This window comes from Pogoniulus pusillus, chromosome 15, assembly GCF_015220805.1.
Source record: "Pogoniulus pusillus isolate bPogPus1 chromosome 15, bPogPus1.pri, whole genome shotgun sequence".
Classification (NCBI taxonomy): domain Eukaryota; kingdom Metazoa; phylum Chordata; class Aves; order Piciformes; family Lybiidae; genus Pogoniulus; species Pogoniulus pusillus.
The window spans coordinates 2,808,692-2,832,482 of NC_087278.1; the positions used below are offsets into that span (position 1 = coordinate 2,808,692).

A 23,791-nucleotide genomic window follows, 5' to 3' on the forward strand; every position below is an offset into this window, starting at 1 on the left:
GGAAGGATTTTTTTGAGGTCTTCCTGAGTCCAATTCTCACCACACTACAAAGCAGAAAAACTGAGACCACTTTCCTTTTTGTCCTTTAAGGAAGGTGCCAATTTGCAGACTGTTGCCTTCTCCCTGCAGCAGCAACAATAAGTCTTCTGCAAATCTATTGGGCAACAAATGTTATTGATCTTTCAACTGCTAGGCTGTTCCAGGCTGCTACTGCACTGACAATTGCAGCAAGAGAAGAAAGATTTGGGCTACTGCCAGCAAAGCAGTAGGAGGGAAGAAAAAGGGCAATCTTGTAGTACCAAATGACTTGTTACAAACACTGCAAGGAAAAACCACAGCAGCATCCTCCTCAGTGCACTGTTTCTTGACTGTTTCATTTAGCTAATCTCCTAATGGGTTATTTCACTATCTGTAGCCAGAGGTTCCCACAGCCTTTAGGAGAATGGGCTCTAAGCAGTGATGTGGTGCAAGAAAATCAACTGGCCAAACCCAAGATTAATTATGTCCCCTTCCTGGAGGTGTTCAAGGCCAGGTTAGATGAGGCTTGAGCAACCTGGGCTAGTGGAAGCTGTCCCTGCCCATGGCCCAGTGCTGTTCAACATCTTTATTAATGACCTGGATGAGGGGATTGAGTCCAGCATCACTAAGTTTGCAGATGACACCAAGCTAGGAGCAGCTGTGGAGCTGTTGGAGGATAGGAGAGCCCTGCAGAGGGACCTGGCCAGGCTGCATGGGTGGGCAGGGGCCAATGGGATGAGACTGAAGAAGGCCAAGTGCAGGGTTCTACACTTTGGCCACAACAACCCCAAGCAGCACTGCAGGCTGGGGCCAGAGTGGCTGAGAGCAGCCAGGCAGAGAGGGAGCTGGGGGTGCTGGCAGAGAGGAGCTGCAGAGGAGGCAGCAGTGTGCCCAGGTGGGCAGCAGAGCCAATGGCATCCTGGGCTGGCTCAGGAGCAGTGTGGGCAGCAGCACAAGGGAGGCTCTTGTGCCCCTGTGCTCAGCACTGCTCAGGCCACCCCTGCAGTGCTGTGTCCAGTTCTGGGCTCCTCCATTGCAGAGAGCTGTTGAGGTGCTGGAAGGTGTTTGGAGAAGGGCAGCAAGACTGGGGAGGGGCCTGGAGCACAGCCCTGTGAGGAGAGGCTGAGGGAGCTGGGGGTGTGCAGCCTGCAGCAGAGGAGGCTCAGGGCAGAGCTCATTGCTGTCTAAAACTACCTGAAGGGAGGCTGTAGCCAGGTGGGGTTGGGCTCTTCTGCCAGGCAAGCAGCAACAGAACAAGGGGACACAGTCTCAAGTTGTGGCAGGGCAGGTCTAGGCTGGATGTTAGGAGGAAGTTGTTGGCAGAGAGAGTGATTGGCATTGGAATGGGCTGCCCAGGGAGGTGGTGGAGTGCCCATGGCTGGAGGTGTTGAAGCCAAGCCTGGCTGGGGCACTTAGTGCCATGGTCTGTTTGACTGGGCAGGGCTGGGTACTAGGTTGGCCTGGATGATCTTGGAGGTCTCTTCCAACCTGGTTGATACTATGCTCCTATGACAATAATGGCAGGGGGGTTGGAACTGGATGATCTTTAAGGTCCCTTCCTCCATTCTGTGATTCTTGAAGTTCTGCCAGTGCAGGTCTTTAAGATTCCTCCCAAACCACTTTATGAATCTGCTGATGCAAGCTGAAGAGGGAAGATGGCTCTGTCAGAAGCAGGTACTCAGTACATGACACAAACTGCACTGTCAAGCTGCATGCATTATCCATCAGTCCCTACTGCTTTGGTTCTTCTGTTTATTGATGTCTCAGCTCCAGATCAACCATTATTTAAGGTCTGTACTCATTATATGGCCTCAGACAATAACTTCTGCACCTCTCCCTGAAATTTCAGCTTCTCTTGTAAGAGTTAAAAGTTATTATTTAGAGGTAAAGTTTCTATTAGATCAGATTTAGTTTGGAAGTCTGCATTAAATCAACACAATTTTGTTCTGTGACACTGAATTGTTATTCCAAGTCTACAGACAGTCTGACAGCCCAAACAATTCACTGCAGAGCAAACAAAATCTCTTTGCTCTTAGCCTTCTTACCAGTTTCAGCCAGCACCAGTGAGACGTGTCAGCTGCAACCACAAGCTGTTCACTATCAAGTCACAGTGCTTTTGTTCACTGGGGAATGCTGAATGTGACCTCAAATCTGTATCACACAACCCTCTGTGCAACACAGCTCAACTGCATGTTAGGCTCATTAAAGAAGAGTCAAAACACCCTTTAAATCCACTTTTTACACCTTCCTTGTGTGTTTTAAAGGTGTGGATTATGTGCACAAGCCACATTAGTTGGAAAAAGGTCTGCTTATGCCAATCATAGAATCATAGAATCAACCAGGTTGGAAGAGACCTCCAAGATCATCCAGTCCAACCTATCCCCCAGCCCTATCCAGTCAACTAGACCATGGCACTAAGTGCCTCATCCAGTCTTGAACACCCCCAGGGACGGTGCCTCCACCACCTCCCTGGGCAGCCCATTCCAATGGGAAATCACTCTCTCTGTGAAGAACTTCCTAACATCCAGCCTATACCTACCCTGGCACAACTTGAGACTGTGTCCCCTTGTTCTATTGCTGGTTGCCTGGGAGAAGAGGCCAACCCCCACCTGGCTACAATGAGACTCCAAACACTCTAATAAAAAACTTCATGTCTGTGTGCTCAGTGCTCTATTTCAGTATCAAACAGCACCTGAAGGTTTTGCCTTATCAAATTTCAGTCATTTTTGTCAAATGCCAGCACTCCTGAAGCCAACTGGAGCCCCTACCTAATGATGCCACAGAACAAGGCTGCTAGAGGCAAAAGCAAATACAAACCAACAACAACCACCAAGCTTCAAATCAGAGAATGTATTTAGAGAGAATTTTGTTGTTTGGTTAAAGCCCTGTAGACTTCTGAGGTCTTAAAGCCAAACAGCAGCATGCAGAGTCATCCAAAGGAGCCTACAGCATCCTTGCAGAATGCTATTTTAAAGCCTCTAGAAATAAGCCTCAATTACTGGAACCAAAAAGACTTTGAACAGCTGGGCTGAGCTACCTGCACCAGTTTTCCTTGTGATAAACTCATCAGCATTCCCCCATTCAACTAATCTCTCTGGGATTAAACAAAGTGCACCTTCTGCCATTGCACAACTCTTCTGGTAGCTGAGCATATGCTTAAGACTGACAGAAGAATCTTTGTCTCTTCTTGCTTTTCCTCCTCTTCTGTTTCTTCTTCTTCTACATCTTCAGTAGCATCAGACTGATGGTGGCTGTTGTGGTAGCTGGCACTGTCCTCTTTGGCTTGGGGAGGCCATGGTGGGCACGGGTGGTCCTGGGGAAAGGATGGTGGATGTGGGGACAGGGTATGAAGGACATAGAGGAAAAAGGGGGATGAAGCAGAAGGCAACAGCGCACAGGGCTGTGCTTAGAAGGGTGAGAGAGCGGGTCAGGTCTTGGAAGAGGCTGCCCAGGGAGGTGGTGGAGTCACCATCCCTGAGGTGCCTGAGAAGAGACTATCAGAGGAAAAGCTATGATCCATTTTCAGCAGGTGCAGAGGAGGAAATAAGACAAAACCCAGTAAACAAGGCAGTAAGAGTTCTGCAGCTGCCAAGCCAAGCGCAGAAGGAAGAACCTTTGCACCGTGTGTTGATGCTTGCCTGGGCATCCAAGGAAGCCACTTGAGTGGCAAGAGTTGGCCTCTTGAGTGGAAGGAGTTGTAGAGCTGAGTGCTCAGGCTTCCTTTGATAGAGTGCTTCCTGCCTCCAAACCTTAGAGGAGAAAATACTGTACTGGTCACAGCCTGGGCCAGCAGTGCCATGCACTCTGCTGCTCAAGAGCGTGAGCAACAGAACGGAGCCAAGAGTGCTGTACTTGCACATGTGAATGGGGATCTACCAACCACATTCTCAGCTGAAGCCTACACAGAGAAAAATCTTTGCACTCCATCAGCTGAAACATCAATTTTGTGGAGCTTTCTCTCAAGAAGGCAGATCAACAGCAGATCAAGTAGCTAGGGCTGTGCCCAGACTCTCAAACCAGTCACATCCCTGGCAAGAGTGCAGCTCCCTAACTCCTTGTTTCTCATCTGCTCTTTCCTTTGGAAGGTGACCAGCACGACACACAAATGACTACAGGACAACTTCATGGCTTTTGTATTTCTCTCTGTTCAGCTAAAAGCAGTAAGCCTGCAGCTCATGCTCCCAGGGGAAGATGATACCCTGTGGCAGTGTGGTAGGAGCAGCTTGATCTGGAACAGGCTCCTATCGCTAATGTGACAGTCAGATGGATAAGAACTGTTTCTCAGGATAAAATAGCTGGGAAACAGGCTGGTGAACAGTGGGTTATGGCCCTCTGCCAGTTCACATGTGAAGATAGCTTCCAGACCTTGGACTTCTGGGAAAGGGAAACAGATGTTTCAATTTGCACAGGCTGTATCTCCCTATTTTTTATCCACCAGAGTTCTTAATGAAGCATTCATTATCTGGTGCACGGCACAGGGCCCCCAGTGAACACTCAGGGCTTGAAACATGAATTTATATTAATGCATTACTGCCCATGCCTTCTTCTCCAGCAAATCAAAGTCAAAATGCTTTAAGCTGCAACCCCATGATTTGTAGAAGTGTTTCTCATTACATGATTAAAGCACTACACTTAAAATGCAGGCACGCAGGTATTTATTTTTAAGCTCTGTTGCATCTGGTGCTTGGAAAAAAAAAAAGAGAGGTTAAAAATGACTCCATGCATCTGTTTTGATAAACAGTCTGACTGATTTACCAAGCAATCATTAATATTAGCATGAGATTAGCAGGCATTTTAATTAAAACCTAAGAGCTGGCTGAAGGCAGATTCCTCACACAATAGATGCTCGCACCTACTGTCGGCGCGGCTCCTGAACGAAGGGAGGGGAGGAAGGAGGAGGAATTGCAGGGCAGGAATTGCCTCCCATGCTGGTCTAAATTTTATGTCACTCCTGGGGATGACAGATTGAAAGCTGCTGTCTCTGTGGCTGCCGGTGTGGATGGAAAATGTTCACCCCAGCAGATCTGTCATGGCAGAGCAGGATCCCTTCTCGTCGCAGCATCACTGCTTGCTATCCAAACCACTTCAAATTCAGGTTACACTGTAGGATGGTGATTTGCTATGTAAATCAGGTCAGCTTAAGGCTGGAAATGGCAGATTTTTATTGCTGGGGAGATTCTGCTACAAACAAGACATTTTGTAGTCACATCTCCGTTGTCTGTTTTGCATTTCTCTACCTTCCCAGATAGAGGAAGACAAAGAAATCCCCATAGGGATCTCTATCTGTTTTCCCTATCTCTATCCTCTCTTATGAGCACAGACTGAAAGAGTTGGGGCTGTGCAGGCTGGAGCAGAGGAGGCTCCCGGGGGACCTTCTTGTGGCCTGCCAGGACCTGAAGTGGGGATTTTTGAGGTTGTCAGGGAGTGACAGGAGTGGGGGGAATGGAGCACAGCTGGAGATGGAGAGAGTGAGGCTGGAGGTGAGGAAGTTGTTGAGCAGGAGAGTGGTGAGAGGCTGGAATGGGCTGCCCAGTGAGGTGGTTGAGGCCCCATGGCTGGAGGTGTTTGAGGCCAGGCTGGCTGAGGCTGTGTGCAGCCTGCTCTAGGGTAGGGTGTCCCTGGGCATGGCAGGGGGGTTGGAACTGGCTGCTCCTTGTGCTCCCTTCCAACCCTGCCTGATTCTATGATTCTATCCTTTCCCTACAGGAAACTTGTAGAAAGGTAAGCTTTCTTTCCCCCAAAAACCTTTCACATACTCTGGACCAAAGAACCTGTCTGGTCTCCCACAACAATTTCATTTGTAGCCTTGAATTATTTAATGATTACAGAGAAATCACTGTGGAGAGTGGTACAGCAGCAACATCAGCCAACTCTCAGCACTCATGGATGCACCTCATCACAGCCCATTTTTGGGTGTTCTAGTTGCCCAAATAGTCTCTGATCCAGTCCTCACAGACCAAGGGAGAGCCTTTGATTCTCCAAACTGTCTCTCCTGATCTAGGGTAAGGTGTCCCAGCCCATGGCAGGGGGGTTGGAACGAGATGATCCTTGTGGTCCCTTCCAACCCTCACTGATTCTGTGAAGTTGTTTACAATGAGAGTGGTAAAATACTGGAATGGGTTGCCTGGGAATGTGGTTCAGGCTCTATCCCTGGAGACATTCAGGAACAGACTGGATGTGGCCCTAGGCAGCCTGATGTACTTGGAGGTGTCCCTGCTGACTGCAGAGGGGTTGGACAGGATGACCTTTGAGGGTCTCTTGCAACTCAATGCAATTTACTGCAGTGGGGAGGGGCACTAAGAATCAAAATGTGGATTTGCACATACAAAATCCTTCAGGAATATTAATATTCAGTACTGGAAATTAGCACTTTGATTACAGTTTTCAGCAAGCATTAAAAAAAAGTGGGCTGCTAATGCTGAGAATTTCAGAGGGAGTCCAAGCTGAGCATGAAAATGTTGGGTCTGCACACAAAATGCTTACAAGTAAAGGCTGTTTCAAGGTTTCAGCTTTACCTTCAAAACAAATCAGATCTTCTGTCAACTCAGCAGAGAGAAATAAAGGTATACAGCCAAGAAAGTATGCACAAGAGTATTTCAAATACCATACATGCTGGCCAAACAAAAGGGGACAGTCAGTGTGACAGGCACATTCATCTTAATGACAAATACTGCTCTATTGGATGTATCCAGCTCTATTTAATCACATTCTGCAATGATTTCAGGTGTGACTAATGACTCCAGCAGACTACAGCACAAACATCTCTCCCTCACACACACACACTCTAATTTACTCTGACCTGTATGTACAGTACACAGTTATAACTCATCCTAAATGACTACAAAGGGAATAGAGCTCCAGGCTACCCAATGTGTGCTACCCAGCAGTGTACCCAGGTGGCCAGGAGAGTCAATGGCATCCTGACCTTGGACACCTCCAGGATCATCAAGTCCAACCTAGCACCCAGCCCTATCCAGTCAACCAGACCATGGCACTAAGTGCCTCATCCAGGCTTGGATTCAACACCTCCAGGGACAGCGACTCCACCACCTCCCTGGGCAGCCCATTCCAATGCCAATCACTCTCTCTGACAACAACTTCCTCCTAACATCCAGCCTACACCTCCCCCAGACAACGTGAGGCTGTGTCCCCTTGTTCTGGTGCTGGTTGCCTGGGAGAAGAGACCAACACCACCTGGCTACAGCCTCCCTTCAGGGAGCTGCAGACAGCAATGAGCTCTGCCCTGTGCCTCCTCTGCTGCAGGCTGCACACCCCCAGCTCCTTCAGCCTCTCCTCACAGGCTGTGCTCCAGGCCCCTCCCCAGCTTCATCACCTTAGATCAAATCTGAGATTAACACACAAACTTAGGATCTTGAAGACAAAATCCCCCAGGTGCAAGAAACTACATAAAGAATGGATCCAGCTAATTCCCAAGTTCTTGGAATGCTACCAGCACTGCACGCTCAGAGTCTTGACATTCCAAGCATAACAGAATGCCTCTCAAATAAAAAGACTCTGGCAATGCACACTCTACTGTAACTGATCCAGATCTCTGCCCCCAGTCCTCTATTTGATAGCAGGCTTTGAAGGAAGATTTAAACTCTGACAAACTCTGCACCTTGGTATGCATGCTAGAAAGCAGCAGCTACAATAGCCTGTAAGAAAGGCATCATTAGGACTGTAACTTTCAGAGACTCAAGAACCAGGGAAGTGCTCTGTTTTCCTTCACCAAGGGAAACGCCAACAAAGCAAGCAGAAGGGTGGCCAGTGTTCAGAAAGAGCCTCATAAATAAAGGAAATTATGTGCACAGTTATTCAGAAGGTACTTTTCCTCCTTTTGTTTATCATCCTGTAAAGTTCCGTTCATTAGAAAACAGGAAGAGAGGGAAAGGTTGAAGCAGTCAGGACCTTTGCTGCTGCACCATTAGTCTTACAAAGATTAGAACAGAGTCTGAAGTGAAAAGTGTCCACACAGCCTGTATTTTTGACCACAGTGAACTGCACACAATGTGACAGAAGATATCTGTATGTTGGGGCTGCTCAGTCTGAGGAGGACAAGACTCTGGGCAGACCTCACGGTGGTCTTTCAGTACTTGAAGGGAGCCGTAAAGAAAGCTGTGGGGGTGACTTTTTACAAGGGCTTGTAGGGGTAGGGCAAGAGGGAATGGGTTGAAACTGGAAAAGAGGAGATTTAGACTGGAGATTATAGTGAGGGTGGTGAGACACTGGAATAAGTTGCCCATGGAGGCTGTGGATATCCCCACCCTGGAAGTGTTCACGGTCAGGTTGGGTGAGGGCTATGTTTAGTGCAAGGTGTCCCTGCTCGTGGCATGTGCTGGGGGGCACAGCTGGAAAGCAGCTTGGTAGAGAAGGATCTGAGGGTCCTCAGGAGTAGTAAGCTGAATGTGAGCTAGCAATGAGCCCTTGCAGGAAAAAAAGAGACCAAAAAAAAAAGGTATTTTTACCTGTATTATGCGAGTAGATTGAGGGAGTTGATCCCCACTTCTGCACAGTATTGGTCAGGCCACACTTGGAGTACCCATTCTAGTGCTGAGCTCCCCAGCACAAGACAGACATGAACATGCTGGAGAAAGCCCAGTGAAGGTCTCCTAAGATGATTAAAGGACTGGAGGACCTCACATGTGAAATAAAAAAAGGCTGAGAGAGCTGGCAGTGTTTATCCTGGAGAAGAGAAGGCTTTGGAAGATCTCACTGATGAAGGGGGGTTGGAACTAGATGAACTTTAAGGTCCCTTGCAACTCAAACCATTCTATGAACACAGTACACTTAAATGCCTCCAACTCAAACCATTCTATGAACACAGTACACTTAAATGCCTCCTAAACCCCTGAGTCACAAAACACATTTAGATTGTTTTAAGCTAACAGCTCCTAAACAATACAAGCATCTGCTTGCTGGGTGACAAATGGAGACAGAAATGTGAACAACATTCAAACAGCACTCTCTACATCAAACATGTCAGCTAGTTGAGAAGACAGCCAGTTATAACAAACAATTAAAGCAAGTCTTGTCCATTTAAATGATCCCTGTATGAAAAGTAAGTTACCTCCATTGAGATTCGTCTGTGTATCCTGTTTCTGAGACAAACACCTGTGGGAGACTGAACTTCATCAGATGAGGTTCCAGAAGCTTGGTCACTTTCACCATCTGACCCCATTTTCAGATTTTCATGGACAATATCTTAAAAGAATTGAGAACAGTTAGTCAGTGTGCCAATAAACATCTCTCCAGCAGTGACAAACAAGGCTCCCCTTAGTGTGCGCTGGGCTACACGGCAGAGCCCAAGACCCACCACATTCATGGCAGCCTTCACACCTTTTTTATCATAGAATCAACTGGGTTGGAAGAGACCTCCAAGATCACCCAGCCCAACCTAGCACCCTGGACAGTCAACCAGACCATGGCACTAAGTGCCCCAGCCAGGCTTGGCTTCAACACCTCCAGCCATGGGCACTCCACCACCTCCCTGGGCAGCCCATTCCAATGCCAATCACTTTCTCTGACAACAACTTCCTCCTAACATCCAGTCTAGACCTGCCCTGGCACAACTTGAGACTCTGTCCCCTTGTTCTGTTGGTGGTTGCCTGGCAGAAGAGCCCAACCCCACCTGGCTACAACTTCCATTCAGGCAGCTCTGCCCTGAGCCTCCTCTGCTGCAGGCTGCACACCCCCAGCTCCCTCAGCCTCTGCTCACAGGGTTTGTGTTCCAGGCCTGTGGCTCAGGATGCACAAAATGACCAGGATTAGTTCACAGAACTTGTACAGAAACTCCTCATTATTTTACATACTGGCTTGCAGTAGAATTCAGTTTCTCCAAACAAAAGATGGAAGCTTCAGCTATAAAAACCATGGGTGTGCATGTGTGCAGGAGGGGATCTATTCTGAACAGCTCAACAGGGGCCTGCAATGGACAAGTGGATTCACAGAATCACCATGCTTAGAAAGGATCTCCAAGTTCAAGTCCAACCACTATCTAACTCTACCAGGGCCACTACTACACCATATCTTTGCACCATGTTTAGACAGGTTTGAAACACATCCAGGGATGAGGACTCAACCATTTCCCTGGGCAGCCTGTTGCAGTCTTTTGAGAATCCTTTTGGTGTAGAAGCTTTTTCTAATGTCTAATCTAAACCTCCCCTGGCCTAACCTGATGCCATTTCCTCTTATCCTATCAGTTATGACCAATACCCATCTCACTACAGCCTCCCTTCAGGTAGATGTAGAGAGTGAGCTCTCCCCTCAGCCCCCCTTTTCTTCAGACTAAGTAACTCCAACTGCTCTTCATAAGACTTATTGTCAAGATCCTTTACCAGCTTCATTGCTTCACTCAACAGCAAAGGAGTCACCATCCCTGGAGGTGTTCAAGAAAAGTCTGGATGAGGCACTTAGTGCCATGGTCTAGTTGATTGGATAGAGCTGGGTGCTAGGTTGGCCTGGATGATCTTGGAGGTCTCTTCCAACCTGGTTCATTCTATGATTCTACAATTAAGTGAAATATGTGATCTTAGAGAGGCATTTAGGCAAGTGATTGCCTGAATAATATGGAATCACTGAACTGTTTTGGTTAGAAAAGACCTCTAAGATCATTGAGTCCAACTGTTGGTCTTAGTCATTAAATCATGTCCACATTTCTTGAACATCTCCAGGGATGGGGACTCCACCACCTCCCTGGGCAGCCTGTTCCAATGCTTGACCACTCTTGTGCAAAGAAGTTTCTCCTAACATGAAGCTGGTACTTTCACCACAGCCCTGTAGTTCAGGCAGAGAAAGGAGTCCATGTCTATTATAGATACATGGATACACTTAGTGATGACTTTAAAGCATCTTCCAAAACCTGGGAAGAGAAATACCATAACAAATGAAGAGAAGTTCAAGGAGGTGTCATTAACAGTATTAATGCCTTAATTGAGAGTCAAATGACTTGCAAAAGGGCAGGCAATAGGATATTGCTCATACAAACAACTCACTATGAGCAATGCTCCACCATCTCCTCTGAATACTTAACAAATTACTGGAGATTAAATATTTATAGATATAAAGGAGGTGATTCAAAAGACACCAATTTCCCTGTCCTCTCCTGATCCTTGGCATTAAGCATTCTCTTGTCCAAGGTAAAAGAGAACCTGAGGAAGAATGACACATCTCAGAAGTCTACACCTAAAAAATGTTAGCAGTAGCAAAACCCACTGAGCTGAATTCAGCCTTACCACCAACACAGCTGAACATGTTTAATGGTTTGCAATTAAAAACATAAAACCAATTAATAAAGAGAAGGAAACACAACTTTTATCACTACCAACAAGCAGGAAAGTATTATTTTCTTGGGGGAAAAAAAAGAAGCCTCTGAGCCAATGTTTGGTTATCAGCACATCTTCTAAAACATTTGTCTAGTTTGGCTCCCATCACATCATGCAGACTTCAAAGGAGCAAATTCTTCCTCAGTACAAAGAATTTCCTTTTGGAGAAAGCAGAATGGATATAAAAAGATTAACTCCTAAGGTATTTGTACCATGAGAATCAAAGAATCAAAGAATCAACCAGGTTGGAAGGGACCTCCAAGATCATCCAGTCCAACCTGAAATCAAAGTTTTACCTCATAGACACAAAAAGAAGGAAAAAAAACCCATCAAGTGTATAGAATCATAGAATCAACCAGGTTGGAAGAGACCTCCAAGCTCATCCAGGCCAACCTAGCACCCAGCCCTATCCAGTCAACCAGACCATGGCACTAAGTGCCACATCCAGGCTTTTCCTGAACACCTCCAGGGATGGTGACTCCACCACCTCCCTGGGCAGCACATTCCAATGCCAATCACTCTCTCTGGGAAGAACTTCCTCCTAACATCCAGGTCTTTGTGAATTCAGGCATTGATAGCTGTGGCTCTGTGCATAATAAAACCTGCTTTCTTCTGGGGTAGTGACAGCTGCTGACGTCCAGTCAAGAGGCCAGAGTTCTTTGTTCAGTTTCACATGGTTTCACCAAGGGCAAGTCATGTTTAACCAACCTGACAGCCTTTTATGAGGACATAGGCAGGTAGGGGTAAGAGACCTGGGGGTGCTGGTGAACAGAGGCATAATCCTGTTCCAGCAATGTGCCCTTGTGGCCAAGAAAGCCAATAGCATGCTGGGGTGTATTAGAACGGCTACGGTTAGCAGGGTGAGAGAGGCTCTCCTGCCCCTCTGCTCTGCCCTGGTGAGGTCACATTTGGAATACTGAGTCCAGCTCTGGGCCCCTCAGTTCAAGAAGGACTGCTTGAAAGAGTCCTGCTCAGAGCCACAAAGATGTTAAAGCAGTGGAACATCTCCCTTGTGAGGAAAAGCTGAGGGAGCTGGGGCTCAGGGCAGAGCTCATTGCTGTCTACAACTACCTGAAAGGAGGCTGTAGTCAGGTGGGGTTGGGCTCTTCTGCCAGGCAAGCAGCAACAGAAAAAGGGGACACAGTCTCAACTTGTGGCAGGGCAGGTCTAGGCTGGATGTTAGGAGGAAGTTGTTGTCAGAGAGAGTGATTGGCATTGGAATGGGCTGCCCAGGGAGGTGGTGGAGTCACCATCCCTGGAGGTGTTGAAGCCAAGCCTGGCTGGGGCACTTAGTGCCATGGTCTGGTTGACTGGATAGGGCTGGGTGCTAGGTTGGGCTGGCTGAGCTTGGAGGTCTCTTCCAACCTGCTTGGTTCTAGGATTCCATGACTACTATCTTGAAGACTCAGCTTCAACTTGAAGGTGATCAGTTTATCACAGACTTCTAAAGGAGGGCAAAAGACTGAAAAAACCATAAAATCCTAATTAATCTGTGGCTTGCTCTCATTTTCTAGTATCAATTAATTAAGCATAATTTAACCTAAAAGCAGAGTAAAACTTTAATGGTGACCGCAGGCATCATCATGACAAATAACTTGGAAGAAGAAGGAAGAAAACCAAAAAAATCATAACTTATTTGCCTCACAGAACCACAAACACAGCTCAGGATCAAAAGTCTTTTTAAAAGGTAATTAGAGTGGAGTGACCTTAATTTACCACTGAAAAAAAGCAGTTTTTTTTTTCCTTAGAGTAATGAAGTCTAAGTGATACACCAGTTCATTTTAAATTCCATATGCAGCATTGCTCAGCCTCTGTGTCTATCATAGACAATTTATTGCTGTCCTCACTAACATTTAATTGAGATGAACATTCAAGTTCTCTTGCAAAGTATTAATTAAGAAGATTTTGTAAGCTTTGTAACTTGTAAAGAATTCATAGAGCAGAATGTTAGGGGTTGGAAGAGAGATCTACAGATCATTCAGTCCAAACCTCCTTTGGTTTCCATTGGAATGGGCTGCCCAGGGAGGTGATGGAGTTGCTGTCCCTGGAGGTGTTGAAGCCAAGCCTGGCTGGGGCACTTAGTGCCATGCTCTGGTTGATAGGCCAGGGCTGTGTGCTAGGTTGGACTGTCTGAGCTTGGAGCTCTCTTCCAACCTGGTTGATTCTATGATTCCTGCCAAAGCAGGATCACCCAGGGCAGGCCACACAGGAACATACCCCTGCTGGTTTTCACAGTTTGCCGAGAAGGAGACTCCACAACCTCTCTGGGCAGCCTGCTCCAGTGTTTAAGCACCCTCACAGCAAGAAGTTTCTCCTAGTGTTGAGGTGGAACCTTCTGTGTTCCATCTTGTACCTGTTGTTCCTTGTCCCATCACTGGGCAGCCCCACAAAAAGCCTGACACCTTCATGCTGACAAACACCCCTCAGATATTTAGACATTTATACACTCCCATCTCAGCCTTCTCAAGACTAAGCAGCCCCAGGTCTCTCAGTCTTTCTTCACAGGAGAGATGTTAAATCCCTTCATCATCCTTTCTTGTACCTGTTGTTCATTGTTCCATCACTGGGCAGCCCCACAAAAAGCCTTCATGCTGACACCCACCCCTCAGGTATTTCCAGACATTTATACACTCCCATCTCAGCCCTCTCAAGACTAAGCAGCCCCAGGTCTCTCAGTTTTTCTTCACAGGAGAGATGTTAAGTCCCTTCATTATCCTTGTAGCTCTCTGTTGGACTCTTTCCAATAGAATTTGGGAGCCCAAAACAGGATAGAGTATTCCAGGTGTGGTTTCAACAGGGCAGAGCAGAGGGAGAAGAGATCTTCCCTAGACCTGCTGGACTTCAGTGTGTTCTTGTAATTGTTTTCTTCCTGAAAGACATCCAGAACCTTACACCTAAATTTCTCTACCAACTTCAGGACAAGATCACTGCATTCCCAGAAGTTCTTAAAGCACTGCTGTTAAGTGTTAACTAACAATCAATACAGAAATCATCAGGAATGAACTTAAAGAACAAAACAATTACCTAATCTGCTCCCATTTCTGGGCATGGCCATGAAGGAGCCGAGGCTGCCCCCTATGACGCTGTGTGGTCTCCTCAAAGGGGGCTTCTTGAACGATCCTGTGTATTGGTGGAGGAATGAGTGCATGCTGTGAGACGTTGGAGGCCTGCCATTCTTCACAATAGGCTCTACCAGTCACAAGGAGCAAAACATTCATTCCCACAAGCAAGTAGGAGTGTCAGGAACATGCCAGAAGGGAAGGGGAGAAAAAGAGAACAGAACAAAAACAACAGTTACTAGACTGGAAAGCATCACTCTGCTAAGATTCATACTAAGAGCAGACCATCACCCTCCTGCCATCCCTCTAAGTCACAAATCAATATAGAACACAGCATCAAGCATTACTCAAATTTCACTTTATTAAATTCTACCCCTCAGAAAATGACACAAATACACCATTAAAAAAAAAAGGCAGAATGTAGCTTTTAATATCTAATTAATTTTAGGGCTGAATGAATGGTTTGCCTTATTGCTTAATGTTTCATCTTGACTACAGTTTAAGCAGGGCAGTTGTCAGATCAACTCACAAGATGAACAAATTCAACCAAAAGCCTTTAGAAATATTTTGCTTCTCAATATTCTTGAGGAATTCCTTACATGGGAAAACAAACCTGTCTTGAGCTAGGGTAGGGTATCCCTGCCCATGGCAGAGGGGTTGGAATTAGATGATCCTTGTGGTCTCTTCCAGCCCTGACTGATTCTATGCTTCTATTTTAGCCACTAGAGCTGTCATGCCATAAAATAAGGTTATTATTTTGACATCCTTGAAGTATTCAATGAGTTCATTTGGCATGGTTCAAGCACTTCACTGGACTTTGATTTAAAATCAGGACTGTGAGACGTTTTTTAGTCATCATTATTATTCACAAACACCTGCTAGAAAAGATGAAACACCAGGCACTTTTAGATCTTAGAAATCAACATACAGGGAAACCAAGGGTTTGTGTTCTCTCAGCAACTTGACTCTGCACACATAGACTAGCACTCAAGGACTGCCAGCCTGATCTAGTTGGAGGTGTCACTGCTCACTGCAGGACAAGAGAGCCTATGAGGGTCCTTTCCAACCTGATGCAATCTTTAATTGCCATGGTACTCAAAGCAGTCTTAGACTGCAGGTCACTATTACCCAGCAACTAGTTGCATACAAGCACTGTCCTCATACTAGGAGAAATACCACAAGATACACCCCAGGAACACTTCAGATTCAAGTACTTTCAATTTTCCCTCACTTAATTCTTATCACCATTAAAGGCAGGAGCTGTTTGCTGCTATTTGGAAGACAGAAAAGGCAGCAGCTGTGTAGTGAGTAATGAGTCAGCATCTGCTTAGAGCTAGGCTGGGACAAGGAGCAGCCTGGGATGCTATTTCACCATCCCAACATACATTGTTACATGCAGGGACCCCAAAATCTTGCTTTCTCTTCCAAGATAAGATAAGAAGAATGAGGTGGTTGAGGACCCATTTCTGGAGGTGTCTAAGGCCAGGTTGGATGGGGCTATCTAAACCACTTCAAATTCAGGTTACACTGTAGGATGGTGATTTGCTATGTAAATCAGGTCAACCTAAGGCTGGGAATGGCAGATTTTTATTGCTGGGGAGATTCTGCTACAAACAAGAGTTGGGGCTGTGCAGGCTGGAGAAGAAGAGGCTCCCAGGGCACCTTCTTGTGGCCTTCCAGGATCTGAAGAAGGCTACAAAAAAGCTGGGAGGGACTTTTGAGGCTGTCAGGGAGTGTCAGGAGTGGGGGGAATGGAGCAAAGGTGGAGGTGGGGAGAGTGAGGCTGGAGGTGAGGAGGAAGTTGTTGAGCAGGAGAGTGGTGAGAGGCTGGAGTGGGTTGCCCAGGGAGGTGGTTGAGTCTCCATGGCTGGAGGTGTTTGAGGCCAGGCTGGCTGAGGCTGTGTGCAGCCTGCTCTAGGGTAAGGTGTCCCTGCCCATGGCAGGGGGACTGGAACTGGCTGATCCTTGTGGTCTCTTCCAACCCTGCCTGATTCTATGAACAGAAGACAGAATGTGGCAGGACAAGTCAGCACTGCTAGGAACCTGTCTGGATCTTTTACCTCAGCATCCTTCTTTTTACAAGGGCTTGTAGTGATGGGATGAGACAGGACAGCTTTAAGCTGGAAGAGGAAAGACTTAGACTGGAGATTAGGAAGAAATTCTTTGCAGTGAGGGTGGTGAGACACTGGCACAGGTTGCCCAGGGAGGTGGTGGATGCTCCCTCCCAGGCTGGCTGTGGCCTTGAGTAAGCTGCTCTAGTGGAAGGTGTCCCTGCCCATGGCAGAGGGGTTGGAATTGGCTGACCTTTCAAGGTCCCTTCCAACCCAAACCACACGGGGGTGTGTTCACATGTGGACTACAGCTGCATTCACAGAGCACATCCCTTGTACGTTCTGGCTTTTGTCTCCTGCTAAATCAAATGTGTCACCACCAACTGCATGGCATGTAAAAAAGGCCAGATTTTAGGAGTGCACTGAACAGCTATGAAGAGGATGAGATTTCATGTTTACAATTGACACCAGAGTGTGATGATCAACAGAGATGACTCTTTAAAAACCCTTTCCTCACAGCACTGGTGGATTTACACCCATTTTACAACTTAAAGCCAAATTCCTCAGAGATCACAGAATCATTTCATCTTTACCCTTAGTCACAGGTTGGAATGCAGAGAGGAATAGAAAAGTGTATTTGATTAACAAGTGGCTCAGAGGTTGGTGCCTCCAACAAAACTTCAGATTCTTTGATATTGGGGAACTTTATATTGCCACAGGTCTGCAAGCAACAGATGGGATACAACTGATGCAGAGGGGGAGAAGGACCCTGGCACATGAGCTTGTTGAGAGGGCTATAAACTAGAGTGGAAGGGGGAGGGGGTTAAACGTGGCAGCACTAGAGATAAATCAAAGACTAGAGATAGGGGTAAAAGCAGCAGCCCAGCTGAAGTGCATGTACACTAATGCAAGCAGTATGGGTAACAAACAAGAGGAGCTGGAAGCTTTGGAGCTGGAGGAAAACTATGGTATAATATTGTTGCCATCACTGAAACGTGGTGGGAAGAGTCGCATGATTGGAGTGCTGTCATCAATGGCTGCAGGCTCTTCAGGAGAGACAGGCAAGGGAGAAGAGATGGGGGAGTGGCTCTGTATATTAGGAATGCTCTGGATGTCATGGGGGTAGAAATCAAGGAAATCTTTCAACCTGGTTGCTTCTATGATTCATAGAATCAACCAGGTTGGAAGAGACCTCCAAGATCATTCAGGCCAACCTAGTACCCAGCCCTAGACAATCAACTAGAGCATAGCACTAAGTGCCTCATCCAGGCTTGGATTCAACACCTCCCTGGGCAGCCCATTCCAATGCCAATCACTCTCTCTGTGAAGAACTTCCTCCTAACATCCAGCCTAGACCTACCCTGGCACAGCTTGAGACTGTGTCCTCTTGTTCTGTTGCTGCTTGCCTGGGAGAAGACACCAACCCCACCTGGCTACAGCCTCCCTTCAGGTAGTTGCAGACAGCAATAAGGTCACCCCTGAGCCTCCTCTTCTCCAGGCTGCACACCCCCAGCTCCCTCAGATAAAAAGCTCAGACCAAATATGTAAAGATAAGCACAGAGAAAATTAATAAGCAAAGACAGAGGAGAAATGGTTGATGTAGGCTCCAACGATACAGAACTATCTTTAGCCCTGACCATGCTGCACTGGCAAAAGAATTGTTCTAAGCCATTAGAAAACTTTGCAACAATAATTCAGGTCATGTAGCAGGACAGACTTAGCTAGCAACAGACAATGCAATCAAAAACTCTCAGGTTGCTCCTAAGAGAATTATTAACAGTTCTTGCTTGCAAATGTTTGTTTTTCAAGTCTTAGCACACGTTGATTACAAAAAAGAGAGCTCATTTTATGGGGCTGTAACATATAGATTGATGGTCTGGGAAAGTATTCTTCTCATATACAGTTCAATTGGCACTGTTGTAGGTTATAAACTGTTCCATTGGTATTGTTGTAGGTTAGAAACTGTTCAATTGGCATCGTTGTAGGTTATAAACTGTTCCATTGGTATTGTTGTAGGTTAGAAACTGTTCAATTGGCATCGTTGTAGGTTAGAAACTGTTCCATTGGCATTGTTGTAGGTTAGAAACTGTTCAATTGGCATTGTTGTATGTTAGAAGCTGTTCCATTGGCATCGTTGTAGGTTAGAAACTGTTCAATTGGCATCGTTGTAGGTTAGAAACTGTTCAATTGGCATCGTTGTAGGTTAGAAACTGTTCAATTGGCATCGTTGTAGGTTAGAAACTGTTCAATTGGCATCGTTGTAGGTTAGAAACTGTTCCATTGGCATTGTTGTAGGTTAGAAACTGTTCAATTGGCATTGTTGTATGTTAGAAGCTGTTCAATTGGCATCGTTGTAGGTTAGAAACTGTTCAATTGGCATCGTTGTAGGTTAGAAACTGTTCCATTGGCATCGTTGTAGGTTAGAAACTGTTCAATTGGCATTGTTGTAGGTTAGAAACTGTTCCATTGGCATCGTTGTAGGTTAGAAACTGTTCAATTGGCATTGTTATAGGTTAGAAACTGTTCCATTGGCACTGTTGTATGTTAGAAACTGTTCAATTTGCATTGTTGTATGTTAGAAACTGTTCCATTGGCATTGTTGTAGGTTAGAAACTGTTCAGTTGGCATTGTTATAGGTTAGAAACTTGGAGAGAAACATCCACACCGAATTCTGCACTGAATTCTGCCTCCTCCCTTACAAACATGCTGACAGGCAAGAGCTGGAGTCAGTATTAAATATTATCAAGGAAACTCTTGCTGGAAATGAATTTACACAAGTGAGCACTACTAGTTTTGTGTGTTTCTGAGATACAAGACCTAAATGTGCTAGTTGGAAGCAAGCTAGAATGTTTTGGTGAGAAGAACTAGATTACAGGCTGTGAAAGGAATAACAAAGGTGATGTCTACTTCACTCACAGGCTTGCTGAGATGTATAAAAACAAAAATCCAAGCATAGATAACTCACTTCTGCTGCTGGGGAGTTCTGAGCTGCATCTCTCTAACCTCACCCTCTGTTTTTCTTTCTTAACCCACTTTGCTTCCTAACCCCCTGGATGAACTTCCATTCTTCCTTGGGACTGGGGTTAAGGTTGAGAGAGGCAAGGGGAAAGTGAAGGGGTGGTTGAGAGCCCCTCCTGGGGACTCAGGTTTCTGAGAGGGCTGTTGTGTTTCTGTATTACCTTTTACCTTGTGTATTCCTGGATATAACTGTATATATATCCTAACTATCTGCTTGTATATTGTGCTAGCTGTAAATATAAGCTTCATTCAACTTCCAGAGCCACTGAGTCTAGTCTGGGTGATTTCCAAAGTGTGAGGGGGGCAGGGAACACCCAAACCATCCCACTAAAGAAAGTGCTTTTGCAAAAAAGCATTTAACTTTCTCTGTTTGAAGATCCCTAAGTACCTCTCGGAGGAGAGCAACAAGAGCTGGAGCACCTCTGCTATGAGGAGAGGCTGAGGGAGCTGCAGGTGTTTAGGTTAGAGAAGAGTCCAGGGGGACCTTAGAGCTGCCTTCCAGTGCCCAAAGGGATACCAAAGGAGTGATAGAGAGGGATTTTTCTGTTCTAGCAACAGGGTTAAGGGAATGGTTTTAAGTTGAGGGAGAGCAGGTTAGAATTGGATCTCAGGAAGAAGTTCTTCAGTACCAGGGTAGCGAGGCTCTGGAATAGGCTGCCCAAGGAGGCTGTGGATACCTCCTCTCTGGAGGTGTGTAAGGTCCTGTTGTATGAGGCCTTGGGCAACCAAGTCTAGCTGAGCATCATCCCTGCCCATGGGAGACCCCACAACCTCTCTGGGCAGCCTGTTCCAGTGCTCTGTCACCCTTGCAGGAAAGAAATTTCTCCTCATGTTGAAGTAAAACCTCCTGTGTTCCAGTTTGCACCTGCTGTCCCTTGTCCCATCACTGAGCACTGCAGAAAAGAGTCCAGCATCATCCTCTTGACCTCCACCCTTCAGATATTTATGAACATATAAAAGATCCCACTCAGCCTCCTCTTTTCCAGCCTGAACAGTCCCAGTCTCACCCTCTCCTAGTGAAAGAGACTCTCCGGCTTCCAATCAACCTCATGGCCCACCACTGGATTCTCTTTGGTAGTTCCTGCTCCCTCCTGAACTGGGGAACCCAGAACTGGACACAATACTCCAGGTGTGGCCTTACTACAGCAGAGCAGGGGGAGAGGAGAACCTCCTTCACCTGCTGGCCCTTTCATGGTGCTATTGGTTTAATATTCAGCCACAACTAAAACAAATGACAGAACTTTAGAGGGGAGTGGAAAGCCACCAGGAGTTCTGCCACTAAGAGGATGTTTGCATCTCCTGCATTTTGATTATCAGGCACACTTCTGGGCTTCCTTTCTTCAACAGATGAAAACTGCAGAGGTCTTGGAGGGCTGAAGTGGGCACCTAGGCATCCACCATCTCTGCCAGCACAAAAACAAGGGTCAGTGACAAAGATTGCTGTGGCAGGTCATGTACAGCACAGAGGGAGCAGTTCTTCACACCATGCAGCCTGTGGAAGCCCCTCACCACAGGCTGTGACAAACACCAGCAGCTTCTAAGACCCAAGGGGAGAATGAACACACGATCACAGGATGTTAGGGGTTGGAAAGGACCCAAAGAGATCATCAACTCCAACCCCCCTGCCACAGCAGGACAAAGCTGTCTAACACAGATCACAGAGGAACACATCCAGACAGGCTTGGAAAGGCTCCCAGAGGAGACTCCACAACCTCTCTGGGCAGCCTGTGCCAGTGCTCTGGGACCTTTACAGTCAAGAAGTTGCCCCTTGTGTTGAGCTGGAACCTGCTGTGCTGCAGCTTCCATCCATTGCTGCTTGTCCTATCCCAGGGAGCAGTGAGCAGAGCCTGTCCCCCAGCCCAACCCCTAGGCCTCAGATATTGATAAGCATTGATTCAATCCCCTCTCAGTCATCTCTTCTCCAGACTAAGCAGCCCCAGGTCCCTCAGCCTCTCCTCACCAGGCAGCTCTCCACTCCCCTAATCATCCTCATAGCCCTCTCTTGGATTCTGTCCAGCAGATCTCTGTCCCTCTTCAGCTGGGGAGCCCAAAGCTGAAGGCATTACTGGCCTGCATCAGGAATGGTGTGGTCAGCAGGAGCAGGGAGGTCATTCTGCCCCTGTACTCTGCACTGGTTAGACCACACCTTGAGTGCTGTGTTCAGTTCTGGGCCCCCCAGTTTAGGAGGGACACTGAGATGCTTGAGCATGTCCAGAGAAGGGCGACGAGGCTGGGGAGAGGCCTTGAGCACAGCCCTACGAGGAGAGGCTGAGGGAGCTGGGATTGGTTAGCCTGGAGAAGAGGAGGCTCAGGGGAGACCTTATTGCTGTCTACAACTACCTGAGGGGAGGTTGTGGCCAGGAGGAGGTTGCTCTCTTCTCTCAGGTGGCCAGCACCAGAACAAGAGGACACAGCCTCAGGCTGTGCCAGGGGAGATTTAGGCTGGAGGTGAGGAGAAAGTTCTTCCCTGAGAGAGTCATTGGACACTGGAATGGGCTGCCTGGGGAGGTGGTGGAGTCGCCGTCCCTGGAGCTGTTCAAGGCAGGACTGGACGTGGCACTTGGTGCCATGGTCTGGCCTTGAGCTCTGTGGTAAAGGGTTGGACTTGATGATCTGTGAGGTCTCTTCCAACCTTGGTGATACTGTGATACTGTGAAGATGAGGTCCCACCAGGGCTGAGCAGAGGCAGAGAAATCTTCTCCGGGTTACGAACTGCACAGAGACTTGCCTAGTGCAGAAAGTCTCCAAACTGAAAACTGGCACAGTACTCTGGGGAAACAGTGCCATATTTTGGGCTCTAATCTTAGACTTGCCCTCAGATGTCATCCTGAGAGACTGAAGGACAGACAGGCAGAACTCCAGCCACCCTCCTGCTGCAAGCCCCCGGGCAGCTTGCTGTGCTGGTTCACGCTGGCACCACCATTCCAGCGAGGGTCTTCACTGCTTATCTCTAGGCTCTTTTTCCTCACCCTGCTCTATGACCTGCAATTCCAAACTGCTAAAACTTACCAATGTGGAAGGTCAGCAGGGAGACTCCTCAGTGATTATTTACTAAGGCAGCATGCTAATCTAATCTTGAAATGTGAGATAAAAGCTAACTCCAAGACTGTGAATGAGACTACCTGTAAGTATTGTACCAGTGGTTTTCTTTGCAATCCTCCTGAACACTTCTTGGAATACCCCTGCCTGCTTTGTTTTAGCCATACACACACCTTTCTAATGCCACATCTCTGTTCTCTTGCTGAAGTGTGCCTCTTCAGCAAGGTTTACAATTGGGCAATGCATGGTGACTGTGCTCTTCTGTATGACTTGATTTTCTAGTCTGCTGAATGCTGAGCTGCTGCTTTATTTCATTTGGATAGTCTTCCTGTATTTCTCACATCTCATTAATCACAGAATGGCTTAGGTTAGAAGTGACCTTAGAGATCATTTATTCCAAACCCTCCTGCCACAGGCAGGGACACCTCTCAATTAGACTCATCTGCCCTAAGCCTCATTCAACCCGGCCTTGAACACCTCCAGGGAGGAGGCAGCCACAACCTCCTTGAGTAAACTATTCCAGAATCTCATCACATCACTAAATAACCTCTTCCTAAGATCCAGTCTAAAACTATGCTCCCTCAACTTGAAATCATTCCCTCTTTATCCCCCTTATGAAAAGAGCCTCTTTATTTGAGCCTTCCTGTAGGATCCCTTCAGCTATTGGAAGGCAGCTCTAAGGTCCCTCCAGAGTCTTCTCTAGGCTGAACACCCCCAGCTCTCTCAGCCTACCCTCATAGCAGAGGTGCTGTAGTCCATGGATGATCTCTGTGGCCTCCCCTGGACTCATTCCTTCAGCTCTGCATCCTTCTTATGCTGGGGACACCAGAACTGGATAGAGTATTCAAGGTGAGGTCTCACACGAGCAGAGTGAAGGGGCAGAAACCCCTCTCTTGCCCTGCTGCCCACACTCCTCTCAATGCAGTCTAGGATACCCTAAGCCTTCTGGGTGTGCTGCAGCTCATGGGGAGTTTCTCATCAATCAACATCTCCAAGTCTCTTTCTTCAGAGATACTCTCAACCCACTCTGCATCCAGCCTGGATCTGTGTCTGGGACTGGCCCAATCCAGATGCAGGACCCTGCACTTAGACTTGCTGAACCTCATGCAGTTGGCACTGGCCCACTGCTGAAGCCTGTCAAGGTTCACCACTCAAACTGCTGTTCTTACTGGCATAACATAACTAAACCAGCCCCACTCAAAGAGAACACCACTCACATTACAACCAGCATGGCTTGCTGATGTCAGAAGAGCTGCTGACCCTGCGGCTGCTCTGCCTCAGCAGA

The 23,791-nt window shown here is 47.1% G+C and overlaps 1 protein-coding gene across 3 annotated transcripts in view; it reads right to left on the reverse strand.

Annotated features, from left to right (window-relative positions):
* Nucleotides 1-23,791, reverse strand: part of CDK17 (cyclin dependent kinase 17) — a 113,901-nt gene that overhangs the window by 34,059 nt on the left and 56,051 nt on the right. For all 3 annotated transcript variants that reach the window (XM_064154957.1, XM_064154956.1, XM_064154958.1), the window contains 2 exons: nucleotides 14,364-14,528; nucleotides 9,086-9,219 (listed from right to left, as the gene is read on the reverse strand). In XM_064154957.1, the coding sequence (XP_064011027.1) occupies nucleotides 9,086-9,219; nucleotides 14,364-14,528 (299 nt within the window). The remainder of the gene's footprint in view (nucleotides 1-9,085; nucleotides 9,220-14,363; nucleotides 14,529-23,791) is intronic.